The 15,428-nt window shown below is 42.6% G+C and overlaps 1 protein-coding gene across 1 annotated transcript; it reads left to right on the top strand.

Annotated features, from left to right (window-relative positions):
- Nucleotides 1–2,195: 2,195 nt before the first annotated feature.
- On the top strand, nucleotides 2,196–12,136 carry LOC306923676 (cytosolic 5'-nucleotidase 1A). The gene is made up of 6 exons (XM_079501908.1): nucleotides 2,196–2,431; nucleotides 2,518–2,634; nucleotides 2,900–3,029; nucleotides 3,834–3,956; nucleotides 8,790–8,941; nucleotides 11,236–12,136. The coding sequence occupies exons 1-6, from the start codon at nucleotides 2,390–2,392 to the stop codon at nucleotides 11,476–11,478; spliced, it is 807 nt and encodes a 268-aa protein (XP_079358034.1). The 5' UTR covers nucleotides 2,196–2,389; the 3' UTR covers nucleotides 11,479–12,136.
- Nucleotides 12,137–15,428: the final 3,292 nt, after the last annotated feature.

Raw genomic sequence — 15,428 nt, 5'->3', positions numbered from 1 at the left:
GTGGTACAGTGGGGGGCTTGGGTGTTTAGAGTCTATAGACTCTAGAGCGGATATATGGAAACGATGCACACTTGTCTGTACGTGTGAAGTATCGGATGTGGAAGGGCGGGGCTTAAACTGGCCTGCGAAAGACGTAAACAAACAAACCATGCAGGAGACAAATATTGCGCTTCATTAGCATTTTGAGCCCAGTTGTGGTTTTCATTATGGAACCAAATGGACCCATCATGTGATGTGTACAGTACACTTTTCAGAGTTATATAAACAATACAGATTTTAATGCTGAGTGAGGGAGTGAATGAGTTGAGTGGATGATTGGAAATTAGGTGATGCCCGGGAGATGATTGGTTGCAGCCTACCAGGAAGGGTATAAGAGGCTGATGGTGACCAGCTCCTGCGTTCTCCGCTCTCCTCTCTCAGCCGGATTGCCAGCAAATACACCACATGTTTGTTCATTGTTTTCTGTGAAGAAATGGAACTATCCACAGCCAGGGTTTGGTAGGGTTGGGTTCTATTTCTTTTGGGTTTCCTTTTTTGCTAATGTTTTGTTTAGGAGTTAGGTTAACAATTGTATTTTGGTTATAGCCTATTAGGCTTACTTTGGGGTAGCTAAATTAGGGTTATAATATTGTTTAGTTGTTTTGAGTAATTATTTCATTAAACTAACCCACCCTGAAGAAAATAATTAACATTGTATGCCTAACTTCCTGGTTGCTGGAAATTCTTTGGGAGTTATGGAGAGGGGGGATCCATATTTCCATGCGCCTCGATTCCCCTAGGCTGGAGCCGTAACGTAATTGCGAGAATAGAAATAAGTAAAGTAATACTAATAAGTAATGAGTTACTTTTGGCAGGGAGTAATAAGTAAAGTAACTTTTTTGTAACTAGTAATATATTACCATTTTAGAGTAACCTATTTCTAACACCAGTTGTTCACTATAGGCTACCAGGCGAGGACAAAGGACTGATGAGTTCAACAGACGAGCTTTTATATATAGGCCTACACATAGCAACGTGAGTTAAAAAAAGGATGGATGGATGTATTTTAACATTAAAGGGCTTCTAAAAGTCACCAGAATTAAGACATGTCATAATGACATCAACCATATAATGTATTCTATAATATGGGTCTCATCTAAGTTTCTAACCACAAACGATATGTTGTCAGTTTTTACTTTACTGTCATCAAAAGTCCATGTTGAAGCACTATTCTGACTAAAACACTGGGCTCTACAGCAGCCATGGAACACTTCCATCTGGACATCACGGTCACATCCTTGTATGTGTTAACTGTAGACATGCCTGCTGCTATTTCCCTTATCACCACAAGGTGGCAGGAAAGCCTCAGCTTGTCCTGCTTTAGAAATGATGTTAGGCTATAATATAAGGGGTATAAAGGTAATGCAGTCTGACTCTTTAGTCGATTCTTTTTTTTTTGATTGATTGAAGTATTTACAGTTTGCAGAATTACAGTACAATTCAATACAAAAACTTAACTGAGTGGACGACCCAATAAAGCACTACACTTCTATCTAGATAGATAGATAGATAGATAGATAGATAGATAGATACTAGTCTATCTATCCGCCCACCACCAGGGGGCGAAAGGCATTTAGGCGATAGTCATTTTCAGAGTCACTTGTCTTTGGATTATGGAAAAGACTGCATCCAGCATCCACCTCTTCAGCAAACAGGCAGATTTCCTTTATTATTTTTTTCTTTATATGTAGGCCTACTGTAAAAAAAAAATAGAGGAAAGGAGTATACATCATGAGGTGAGGACTAATCTATCTGTGGCAGCGGTGGCCGAACGGATAGCGGCGCGGTCTAGATACCGGAAGGTTCCCAGTTCGAATCAGCCGTCCGACACGTTAAAATTACCACCGCTGAAATGCCCTTGAAGCACCAACATGGCATCAACCACTACGATGAAATGTGTTCTATGAGCAGGGCCTGGCTGGAAACAAGTTCTTGAGCTTAGCCCAGATACCCTGGGTAAATATAGATTTCATTTCATTTCATTTCATCAGAATGATCTAGATTCTAGAGTACGATTTCTGTCAGAACTGGATCCTTTATTGCGCGTGCGTGAGCGTGAAACACTTTGACCCGGAAGTACTACAAGTCCCGCATCACGTGATGATGCTTAGATTTGCCAAAAGAAAACACTGCCTCCGTTGGCAAGTAAGGCTTTAGGAGGAGCTCGGCTAGAAATAAATGAATTATGAATAGTTTCTTACTTTGTTAGTCAGACAGTTATAATCATATAGCGAATTGCGATGCCTTTAAGCAAAGCACAGATCATGTATTTTGATAAAGTTCAGGTCAGCCTCTAATCGTATTGTTTTTTTTATCGGTTATTTTGAGCAGCTGACTTCCTGACTGCAATATGAACATGGTTTCAATGGTGCGAAATACCGATGTAGACCAGGTAAGATTGAGCCAAATTCAACTGTCCTGCCTAGGACGATAACACAACACACACGATCACCTGTCTAACAAACCTTTCTCTTCTAGAGAGATGCGGATAATGCTGTGGTTATTGCAGTGACTACACACGCAGTCTGGTCAAACCAAGATATTCAGAGCAGCAGTGAACCTTTTGGAAGGGGTGCTGCCTTCCCTCTCATTCAAGTGAGCCTGTTTTTCTGTTTCAGAACCTGTTTTGCCACCTTTACAGTGAATACATCATCTTAAACCAAAGTAATCTATGCATTGCAGTGTGATTGATGAATGTAGACGATAGCCCATAGCCTACATGTTATATTTTCAGTTTAATCTGAGAGTTTGCATTGCATTTGATAAGCATGCATTTATTATAATTTAGCCTATGTGATTTCGACACCACTATATACACTAGACTGAGCAAGGGTGAATTCATATTACTTTCTTTCCTAAGGCAATACAGAATGTAAATAAGAAACTATTGGACAAGAATCCTCAGGAAACACAGCTGTTTGATGTCATCATGCTTTCCAGTGACAGTGAGGAGAATCAATCACGGATCATTGCCAGCACCAAGCATTATGGTAGGCCAGAGTTCAGACCAGGCAGTCAGTTGTATAAAGAACTTTTAGCGTACTGTACATTTACTCGTCAAAGAAGAATGGCTGAATGCTGGATTATAAAGTTACCATTTTGGTAGCCCCTTTCGGCACCCTCTGTTACCGTTTCTGAATTTTGGATGTCGGTACCCCAGGGTCCCTCAGTACTTATTCCACTCTCCATGGGAGACAGATGTACATACCCTCCGTTCACGCCGTGCTGCCCTCCGCTTGAGTGTTGGTGAGATGTTTCAAAGATGCATAAAGCGGCTATAGGAGACAACGGAAACGTGGGAGAAATCGCATTAAGCGCCGATGCCGTAGTTCCCATGTCCCGCCTCCCACGACACAACAGCATTATAAACATCCTGCATGTACGCGGTCGGCCAATCAGAGGCAGTAACAAGGACGCGCAGCTAGCCAGTCTCGGTGCGGGAGGCGGTACAATGGGAAGTCAATAAGGAAGTGAGGAAGAGAGAATTTCAGAGCACTTTTTAAAAAAAAGTAAGTATACTTAACGGCATCGGCGCTTAATGCGATTTCTCCCACGTTTCCGTCTCCTATAGCCGCTTTATGCATCTTTGAAACATCTCACCAACACTCAAGCGGAGTGCAGCACGGCGTGAACGGAGGGTATGTACATCTGTCTCCCATGGAGAGTGAAATAGGTACTGAGGGACCCTGGGGTACTGATGTCCAAAATTCAGAAACGGTAACCGAGGGTCCCGAAAGGGGCTACCATTTTGGCTGAGCTCAATGCATGTGTCCAACACGATCTCTCACTCACAGGTCTTGAGATTGGCAGATTTTGTTTCTGCAGCAGAGAGGACACCATGGACACTCTGCTATCAAATAGGGTCGACCTGTTCCTGTCGACAGACACAGCGGATGTGTCGACGGCATTACAAAGAGGTGTGTATGCATGTGGTATTTATCCATAATGAAATGAAATTCATCAGTGGAGGACAGTACCAAAGTATGTTTACCCAAGTACTGTACGTGTTTTCAGTGTCTGTATTTTGTGTGTTTATTTTTTGGATACTACATTTCAAAGACATATTGTACTTTTGACTCCTACATTTATGAAGTTAATTAGTGCATTATGAATTCATGGATTAAAGTTCTCAGTCGCCACGACCGATTTCAGTCATTTGGATTCCATAGATAGAAGACATGCTGTCTTCTTTTGCCGCAATGGAAATGGCTCACAATGCTGCCGCGTGTGTTGTGAGGCTATTTTTGAACCACTTCAAGGAACAGCATAGTCCCTATGGGAGTACCAGTAGGGGCAAAAGTGGCGCTGTTGTGCCAGAAACAGAGAGAGAGAGATAGTGTTGCACTGTTGCCTGCTAATTACACAGAGAGAGAGAGAGAGGCAGGGGGAGAGGAGAGTTGCACCACTCAGTTCACACGGGTGTGATTTTGCTTATTTGTTAGTATAGCGAGTATTTGAATTGGTCAAACTAGCAATAGAATACATGTTTAGAAGCATCTTCCATAAACATGAATGGTCTCAGAAAATGTCAAAAGCGATGGTTAAAGCCTCGCTCTGTGATTTCTGTGTGTGGAACAGCAGCAATATGATAATGATAATACATTACACTTTCAGTCATGAGATTTTATTTTTGCTTTATTCCATGTGAATTAACTGCTTTCAAATATAGCGAAAATGGCAGAACTACAAGCTCACTTGAGTACTTTGTTATTAGTAGTGAATAGTGATTGATCTCTGAGCTGTGGGATTTAACCCATTTTTGGCGGGAACCCCTTTTGGTGTTTTAAACATTATGTTATGATTTAGCTATTGAAAAATAGCAGATTTACAAGCTCATAGCGCGCCACCGAGTGGCGCGCTACGAGCTTGTAAGTCTGCTATTTTTGAAAAATCATTAAAATGTGGCGCAAATCATTGAATATATATTTCAGAGCGAACATTTTTAACAAACATTTGCTTCTGGGGGGGTCCCTGGAACTACATATTTTGAGATGGGGGGTCCGTGGCCCAATAGAGATAATTCTGGGAGTCCTTGACATGAAAAAGGTTGAACACATGGGTTTTTCAGAAGTGTTAGGATTTAGACGCCTTTTTTTTAATCGACCTCAGTCCAAAATGGCTTAACCTCCGTTTCCCTCATTACATTTAGTGAATACTTTAAGCTCTCAAAGCTCTTTTCTACAATTTGGTCTGCTTTAATATGAGCCCAAATCAGCCCATGCCGCTCCATTCTGTGACAGAGCAGTGTGTGAAAGGTTATCATTTGTGTTTCCACTGCAGTGGAATGCATGGATAGGAACTTGTATTGATCCCGAGGGAAACGGGAATAAAGACGTCCCTTTTGAAAACGACTGTGACTTCAAGCATACTAATGATGTTTAGGGCTACCTCTACAGAAGTTAACAGGCAGGCAATCTATAACTAATCATTTTAGATGTTGTGTCCTCAAAATTTCGAGGACGAAATTTGCATGCTGTTATTGTCTGGAAGGTGTCATTCTTCACTGCAATCGACTGGGCATCGCATAACGTGTGTCATTATTATAAATTATTGGTCATTATTCGGCAACTTTGCAAATTTCAAGGCTGTATTATTGTCTTACATTAGTCGGCACTCTAAACTGCCACATCTGATTTAGAGTTTTGGATAATGTCCATATGGCAGATGGATTGCAGTGGGGTAAAATATGCAACAAATGATTGGAAATGTATCGGGCTTAATATAGCCATTATTACTGCATCAAAAATGAAATATGCCAAGGAATGGAGGTGCTTAGCTGAGTAAAAGATCCACGTAGAATGTATTTCACACTCAACCCTCTATTTACCTGAATAGACTTACTATCAACCATCCATGTGATGACATGCGATTGAGTGTCAATAGGTGAACAGCTGCAGTCTTATATGAATAGGAAATTTGTTATTGTCTCTCCTCTACTTCCTACCAGTAGTACATCTTCTTACAATTTACAATTTAGGCATTTAGCAGACGCTCTTAATCCACAGCGATTTACATTAAGCAAGAACAAAAGCATGGCAATACATCACATGCATGAAACATGCGTAAGCTAAGAACGTAACAGTGGAATATATATATATAATGAAACTATACATCTAATCTAATGGGCTATAAGTGCTACGGGCCATGATGGAGTCTGAATAGGTGGGTTTTCAGACTATGGCGGAACATTGGGAGTGAAGCTGCAGTTGTCATTGTAATGGGAAGTGCATTCCATAGTTTTGGAGCCAGAAGGGAGAAGAGTTTGGGACGTGTGGAGCGTTGTCCCGGCGTTTTAGTGAGGGTACTTCCAGCTTCCCTGCGTTGGCTGATCTGAGTGCGCGGGAGGGTTTGTAGGGTTCGATCATACTTGCAAGATATGGGGGAGCCATACCTTTTGGTTGCTTTGAATGCCAGCATCAGAGTTTTGTATTCTGTGCGGGAAGCGACCGGGAGCCAATGGAGGGAGGGGAGACATGTGAGAACACGTCGCAGCAGTTGCGAGCTTGTAGATCGGCTATGTCTGTCTGTCTGTCTGTCTGTCTGTGTCCTGGCTACCAACAGGGGGTGCTGTTGCACCACTCACTTCAGACAGGTCTGATTTTTTTTTTGAGGGCCGCTAGTCAGCAGTCGGCTATTAGTCAGCAGTCAGATATCCTGCCACATAATCAGCATGTCCTACACATGTTTCTAAAATGATGCGAAATTAAACATTGCTGTATCCTCACACCTGGGCCCTGAATTGAATACTGACCTGCCATTGGCTTATTCATCGGGATGTATTCGAGGCAACGCAGGATGAGTAAATGTTTTAACAAAGTGATCATTTGGGGGGTGAAGTATAAATCCTAATGTATACTCTCTAGTAGGACGGTGTTGATGCGCAGCCTTAGGCGCGATTCATACTCCTATTTTAGAGCCGAATAAAAGTCGGTTCGGCTCTGTAGAGCCTACAATGTGACGTCATTTGAGGTTCGGGGGGGCGGGTACCGTCCTAAAGTCGGCTCTTCGGTGCTACTGAAAATTTCTGACGAGCCGAAATCATTTCGGCACTACAGCGCCGAAACAGCGGTAAAATAGGAGTATGAATCGGCCCTTAGTTCAGGCAGGCAACTCAAGAGAGCGCGCCTACCTGATCAGGTGACTAGTCACATGCACTCTTTGCCTGATCAGAGCGGCTATTTAATCGTCTCTGCCTACCTGCTCATTCCTGGCTTCTCTCTCCTGCGGTGCCGTTTTAATATTTGTATTGGTTTTTAAAAATGTTCACGTACCAGTTACTTACTTTACAAAAGACATACTTTACAGGCAGACAAAACAAACATTGGGACAGGGACGGGGGACGGGGTTGGGGGGTTCCTCCAGTTCATCTATGTGCCATCATCCACACCATACCATAAGAAGCAAAACAGAAAGAAAAACAAGCAAAAAAGGAAAGCAAACCAAGACAGCCACAGTATTGCACATGCACGAGCCCATTCACATGTAGACATACAGTTTTTGGTTTTGTCTTTTTTTTCTATCCTAGGTCTGTCCAATCAATGGGGCATTGGGCCTTTAGAAGGATCCGAGAAATTTCAGTAGGAAAATAGTCTAATAAAGGGGACCACACCCCCTGAAAGGAAGCGTCGTTTCCTCTCTGCATTGCACAGAGTCTTTCATGGGGTAGCACACCGAAGATATCTCTATACCACATTTGTATAGATGGGGGGCTTATCCTTAATCCAATTTATCAGAATGCATTTCCGGGCTGAAAGTTTATCAAATAGTTTGAATTGTAAGGGTGTCAAATTAATTTCTTTTGACGGGAGTCTCCTGCTGTGCTGATGTGCGTCGCTGCTGCCTCCCTGCCTCGCTTGCTAACCTGCTGCTCATGAAGTTTTGCAAATCCCACCGCCTCCCCAGCAAATGTAATGTAATTCCATTGGGCTATATAACTAAAATGTTCATACTACAGGAATATGGAATATAGTTGAAGCCCTGACGCCAAAGTATGCTTCATGTACCGTATCTATGCTCGGGGGGGGCGGCAGTGGTTCATTGGGCCGGATGGGAACCGCAAGGTTCCCAGTTCGAACCCGGGCTCACCCAGAGTTGGTGTCGAAGTGTCCTTGAGCAAGACATTGAACCCCTAATTACTCCAGCTGTGCAGGTTGGTGCCTTGCATGGTTTCCTCTGCCATCGGTGTATGAATGTGCGTGAATGTGTGCATTTTAATGCACAATCTATGTAAAGCCCAAGGTGCTATATAAATGCACCATTTACCATTTAATGCATTTATGCTCAATAAAATATAAATGGTAAATGGTGCCTTTATCCAAGGCGCTTTACATAGATTGTGCATTACATTCACCCATTCACACACACATTCATACACCGATTGCGGCGGAAGCCATGCAAGGTACCAACCAGCACATCTGGAGCAATTTGGGGTTCAGTGTCTTGCCCAAGGACACTTCGACATGTAGACAGGAGGAGCCAGGATTCGAACCGCCGACCCATGGATCATTGGACGACCTGCTCTACCTCTTGATATTCTAAATTCATTCTAGGAGTTGTCTGACTGCACTTACCGAATGAAACAATCTTCAGCTAACCCACGCATTGTTAGCTTGAAGATCACTGCTCGAGTGTATATGTATGTATGAATGAACCATTGTGAAGCGCTTTGAGCACTTGGAAAAGCGCTATAAAAATGCAATTCATTATTATTATATATTAAACCTAAGGCTCCATTTTGTCTGGTTGGACAGGCATGGTTTCTGCGTTGGTGTACCAGCACACGGCGGACCACTCCTCGGACCAGCTGAAAGTGCTGCTCTCGGGAGACGCTGTTGGTTTCTCAGAGGGAGACTCGGAACAAGGCTTCAGCGAGGCGACGCTCCATGACGTCAAAGCTGCCAGGGTGGGTACAGTATAGTTGTCCTAAAAAAGTACTCAAATGTTTTACTTAACCCGTTTTGACCTGACGTCGAAATAAAAAAAACGTTCGCTCTGAAAGAATATATATTCAAAGATTTGCACCACATTTTCACGAGTTTTCAAAAATAGCAGACCTACAAGCAGACCTACAAGCTCATAGCGCGCCACCGAGTGGCGCGCTATGAGCTTGTAGAGCTTGTAGAGCTTGTAGATCTGCTATTTTTCAATAGCTAAAGCATAACATAATGCTAACACCAAAAGGGGTTCCCGCCCAAAATGGGTTAAAGCTGCTATAAGCAATATGTCAAAATTTTAATGACCTTTCTTTTTTTGTATTCAGACAGCCAGCAATGGGTAGAATGCTCCCAAAATAAATGTAGTCTCTGTGACACATATAGCTGTCTGCTTCCTGATTGGTTAGTCACTGCGACCGGGTTTTTTTCGACCAATGACAAAGCTTCTAGGAACATCTTCGAATGCAGATTGCGGCCTCTAGATGTGTCACAGAAACTACATTTTTTTTTGGGGGGGAGCGTTCTACCCATTGCTGGCTGTCTTAGGGGCGACTCACACGGTCGCAACAGATTGATGTATGCTTGTTGTATGAGATTTATAGCTGATGCAAGCTCGCAATGCATTTCCAATTGGAGTCACATGGTTGGACACAACATTTGTGTTGTATGAGGGGGAGGGGGGCAGTCGAAACAAAGCCGAAAGCCATACAACAGCTTGTAGTCCAAAATGTTGTATCAAACCATGTGACTTCCATTGGAAATGCATTGGGGCGGCCATGACACTTACATCTTGCTTACATCTAGCATGCATCAATGTTGTATGCTAGATCGAAAGGTGTGAGTGAGGCCTTAGCAATACTGCAAAGTAGAACCACTCTGTTACAAGTAAAAGTCCGGAATTCTAAATGTTGAGTAAAAGTCCGAAAAGCAAAAGTACTCATTGTGCAGAATGTTCCATTTCAAGTTTTCAAATGTATGAAAACCTTTTAAAAATAGCAGATCCACAAGCTTGTAGAGCTAGTAGATGTACAGTATACATAGAGCTGAAGTGGTTAATAAATGTAACAATCAAAATCTACAATGAAACTAGTAACTAAACTGTTCAAATAAATGTAGTGGAGTAAAAGTACAAATTTTGGACCTGAAATGTAGTGGAGTAGAAGTAAAATTAATGGAAATTAGAAATACTCAAGTAAAGTACAAACACCTCAACATTGTACTTATGTACAGTAAATGTACTTAGTTACTTTACACCACTTCCTATGTATTATATCAAAATTATTTATACTATTAAAGTTCAGATTGACCAATATTTGGCTGGTTGAATGTGATCATTATGTGTGCCCAGTGTTTCCCCTATAGCCAGAAGCGGATAGTGTGGGTGGGAGCTTTCGCGCATTCACACTTTTTTTTTTGCCCTATTCTCGGCCGCCTAAATGGTGCATTTATATAGCGCTTTACATAGATTGTACATTACATTCACACACACATTCATACACCGATGGCAGCGGAAACCATGCAAGGCACCAACCAGCACATCAGGAGCAATTAGGGGTTCAGTGTCTTGCTCAAGGACACTTCGACACTAACTCTGGGGGAGCCTGGGTTCGAACTGGCAACCTTGCGGTTACCATCCAGCCACTCTACCCCTGAGCCACCGCCGCCTACAAAAACATCATACTGTGGTGGCTGGTCATGATTTTGTGGTGGCCCGCCTCCACACAATAATGCATATAGGGGAAACACTGGTGCCATAAGATAATTAATGACTTCATTAACCCATTTTGGGCGGGAACCCCTTTTGGTGTTTTAAACATTGTTATAATTTAGCTATTGAAAAATAGCAGATCTACAAGCCCATAGCACGCCACCGAGTGGCGCGCTACGAGCTTGTAGGTCTGCTATTTTTGAAAAATCGTGAAAATGTGCCTCAAATTTGGAATATTTTTTCAGAACAAACGTTTTGAACTAAAATCTTTGCTTCTGGGGAGGTCCCTGGAACAACATATTTTCAGATGAGGGTCAGAGGCCAATTACAGATCCTTTTTGGGGTCCTTGACATGAAATATTAAGTGATATAGGCCTAGAAACATAGGTATTTCAGAAAACTGTCAGGATTTAGAAGAATTTTTTTTTCAGGCCTAAATGGGTTAATACAAATGTACAGTAGTTTCATATCAAGCCGTCATGGCATATGTGGCATATTCCTCATGCCTCTATACCGCCAGTTAACAAACCCTCTATCCCCTCTCTTCCTCACCAGGACTCCATTATGAGGTTTGCCGCACTAATTGGCGAGATGAGGAAGAAGTTTGCTTTGCAAGACAGCCCTATCAGCACCACTTTGCTAACAGAGTGGGGCTCCAGAGACGTGTGTGCCAGGGCACTGAGGACCCTGCGAGCCAGGGGTCTTATGGTGGAAGAAGTGTACTGTCTTGCTGGAGCCCCCACAGACCCCATCCTCTCCTTGCTCAAACCACACATAGTCTTCACCGACGGCCTGTAAAACAGTTGTACTTTATTTGTGTAAGACAAGATGTCTCTATCACCGGTTATTAGGGCTTACATCTAGCTGTTCTTGTTTTTGATTGCTCTTTTGTGTTGTCCTGAGACTATCCTATTGGCATCATACTTGTTTATTTGCATTGAATGCCTCATTTCTTGCATTAATGTTGTATATGGCTGTGGCTCAGGAGGTAGAGCAGGTCGTCCAATGATCCCTGGGTCGGCGGTTCGAATCCCGGCTCCTCCTGTCCACGTGTCGAAGTGTCCTTGGGCAAGACACTGCATTGCCTCCAATGAGTCGGTCGGTGTGAGCTCGCCACCATTGGTGTGTGAATGTGGGAAGTGAGGACGCTGGCGTCGACTGTTCGCCGCTTCACCTCCCAATGTATGAATGAATGAACCATTGTAAAGCGCTTTGAGCACTTGTAAAAGCGCTTTAAAAATGCAATTCATTATATTTTATTTTATCAATGAAACTCTGGTTACGAGTATACTGATGTAGTGGGTTTGTGATGGGGAAGAGCCTTTGTGTATGTCTTTATTGTTTTGTTGTATGTTGTATGTTGTGCCCTGAGGACCCCCTTGAAAACGAGTTGCTGCAACTCAAGGGAGTATCCTCTAGTGAAATTTCAAATAATAAATAATACATAGCCTTAGCATCGCATAGCCAGCCTTAATCTGCCTTTGCAATGCAAATTGCCCCAGCCACGCATCGATATTAGTATGGCTACGCAAGGCTAACATAGCCTGCCTCAGCCGGCTACAGAGGGGGTACAGAGGGGCGGATGCGGGCGAAAACAGCCGGTGGATCCTATAGAGAGGGTATGCACATGCATAAATTGAGTGGCAAAGTTAGTTTAATTTTTTTTAATGCAATCAGATTCTGTGTGGATGTATGGGCTGTCAAGTTTTAGTTTTTTGCCACTCAGGTGTTCCTGCATAACTTCCGGGTATGATGATGATGTCACGGGTTCACCGATTTGAGCGCCCCCCCCCCCCCACTAGTATGCTTCTATTTTTCACAGAACAAATTAGGCTTTTTACTATAATGAGGTTAAAGAATATTCACCATTACGCTTATTTGCAGTTATTGACAATGCAGTGTGCATATCACCTGTTAAAGTTTAAAAAGTGGAGTTCAGATACCCTAATCTATGTTTGTACAGTTGTACAAACTTGGTTTGTGTATTTCACTTTGTTAGACATGGTTGTGCATGGCTGCCACTGCCACAATACTACTGAAATCCTCTCAAGAAAATGCTATTAATGTAACCACCAAGAGTAGTTTGCACTCCGTCCACTAGGGAGCACCATGTAGTCACTATTAGGCCATTCTATATCAAAACAACCTTCAGAAAGTTTAAACTTGCACAGTATGAAATCCACACCTTCCCTTCATTTATAACTGGATTATTCAAAATGAAGTTATATCAATAAGGCTTGATAGCTTTCAGGTCATCTAGATTGTACAGCGTAAATGTTTTATACTCTCTTGAAAGAAACATTTAGGTGTTGACCAAAGTGGTTCTTTTAAATGAGATTACATGTTTATGGTCTAATAGCCATAAGTAGCAATACTGGAAATAATTAAATGCAGTTACCCGATTGGTCATGCAGTAGTGTGCTGTGTGCCGGCAATCTGACCAGCTTTTTAAAATGAAATGCAATGACATTATTGATGATTTTTTTGAATTCATTATTAATAGGACAATGTCACATAACTCGTGGTCTGATGAAGACCTATTAGGTCAACACATGTTGGTCATACTGTTGCCTTGCTCAAAATAAAATGGAGAATTATTTTCATTAAATATGGAGTGCATTGTAATTATTTTCTCCTGTCCACACACCACTTGGGAGTCAGGACCCAAGCACAAGCAGTGTTAATTTGATGTTTTGGTCAAATGTTCGTACCTATTCCACCAAAGATCACCTGCCATAGAGCCAGTTGCAGCACTTTTGTGTATTGTACTATAAAGAACATATTGTGATATAAGTGTACATTCCTGTCTTTCCTGTTATCTTTAACTACTTTAAACCAGGGCATGTCAGTATATACATTTTCCTAAACCTTTTCATTCATGTTTCAATAATAGCAGATCAGCTATAGTCCCTTTCCGAAACCGTTTTGCAACAAAGTACAATATATGGAATACAGGCCTAAGTGGTTCATGGTGACTGATACTGCAAGCTTCTAAAACCAATCTATTTGTTTTTTCAGAAGGCATCAACTGAACTATGTTTCCCAAACAGTGGAGTGAGTACGGCCTCACTCAGACCGTTGCAGCATTGCTGCATGCTTGTTGTATGAATGCTGTGAGTGTCATGGCCGCCCCAATGCATTTCCAATGGAAGTCACATGGTTTGAGGACTACATTTTGGACTACAAGCTGTTGTATGGCTTTCGGCTGTGTTTCGACTGCGCCCCTCCCCCTCATACAACACAAGTGTTGTGTCAGACCATGTGACTCCCATTGGAAATGCATTGGGTCAAGCTGTGTCACACCCTTTGTATACAGCAAGCATACAGCAATCTGTTGTAAAGGTCTGAGTGAGGCCTAAGTAAGTAGCCTTGCAGAGCCATGGGGCCCATAGGGCAGGAGCCTATCTCCTGTTTCTGTAGCGTGAGGCAGCTTAATGTACAAGTACACCCCCTGGACATGACGCTAGTATGTCGCAGGGACTTACCCCCAATCCAACCCTTGATGCTGAGTGTCAAGCAGGGAGGCACTGGGTCCCAGAGTCTTTGGTATGACCCGGCCGGGAATTGAACCCCGACCTCCCAGTCTCAGAGCGGACACTCTAACCACAAGGCCACTGAGTGGTGGCCTTGTGAGTCGCGGACATATTGTAATGTCTCGCCTCAGTTTTTGTTTCCGGCATTTGGTTTTTAATTATTATTTCAAAACATTTTAAAAATGAATTCCCAAAAAAGCAAAACCTTTCATGAATTAATAACAAAATCCAATGATTTTTTTCTGTAATGTCTTGAAAAAATGACAGAAAAGTCTAAGAAATTCCATACATTAGAGCAAATATTTAAGAAGTAGTGAAAATTGCAAGCCCACAACGTGTCATGAAGCGACGCGCTGTGAGCTTGTAGATCTGCTATTTTCACTATAGTTTGGATCCCGGGTGAATATCTAATTTCTGTTTTGGCTCACGGGCTGAAAAGTTTGGGAACCACTGCTCTACTGTATATCAAGGTTCAAGGTTCTTTATTATTTGTCTCCCGAGGAAGAAATTTGTCTTAGACAAAGGGCCCTTATGCCCATGTCGCCTTGGAGCAGCGCCAATACATCTTTCTTGCAACATCAAAGAAAAAGAAAACAGGGGAGGGGGGGGGGGGGGGGGGGGAGCATAAGAAGACATCACATTTCAAGTAAGGTTGGTAATACTTGTTCGTGTAGGCCCATTTCAGGGTGAGGGCATGGGCATAAAAAAGCACTACTCCCAAGCCGTTCCATCAAGGAAGAAACTACATGGGGGGGAGGGAAAAAACATAGCCCGAGGGGGGGGGGGGGGTGGTGTATGTGACAAACGAGCGGGTAGGATAGAAACACGAGGGAGGGAGAAAGAGAGAGAGAAAAGATATGCGACCGCCTCCGGTGAGAGCACTTCAACTGAACCGCACACGCTCTAAATGTGTAATATATGTAATGCAGTAGGAAAAAGTTGTATTAATCACATGAACCCTATAGCATTTGTACTTTATGAAATAGTGTAGAGAATCAGAAAGGACTTGGTATAGTGACATGACTTGTTTTATGACATATATGTCATGAACCGTATTTTGAACGCAGTCTGTCATCTGTTCCTGTAGTTATATCATGCCAGTAAATGCTTAATTAGTATAATTGCGACCGAAGGTCGCAGTTGACTGCATTTCCCGTCAGTTTGTGTGTTGTTCGGGCACGTGACATCACGTGACATCATCCCTGATGTCATCAA

The sequence above is a fragment of the Electrona antarctica genome (genome assembly GCF_951216825.1).
Source record: "Electrona antarctica genome assembly, chromosome: 5".
Classification (NCBI taxonomy): domain Eukaryota; kingdom Metazoa; phylum Chordata; class Actinopteri; order Myctophiformes; family Myctophidae; genus Electrona; species Electrona antarctica.
Note: the sequence above shows the minus strand (reverse complement) of the source record. Positions and strands in the feature narration are given on the sequence as shown.

Coding starts and splice junctions, on each gene's coding strand:
- LOC306923676 (XM_079501908.1), top strand. CDS start 2,390: ATGAACATGGTTTCAATGGTGCGAAATACCGATGTAGACCAG. Junction 3,030..3,833: donor TGCCAGCACCAAGCATTATG/GTAGGCCAGAGT, acceptor TCTCACTCACAG/GTCTTGAGATTGGCAGATTT. Junction 8,942..11,235: donor ATGACGTCAAAGCTGCCAGG/GTGGGTACAGTA, acceptor CTTCCTCACCAG/GACTCCATTATGAGGTTTGC.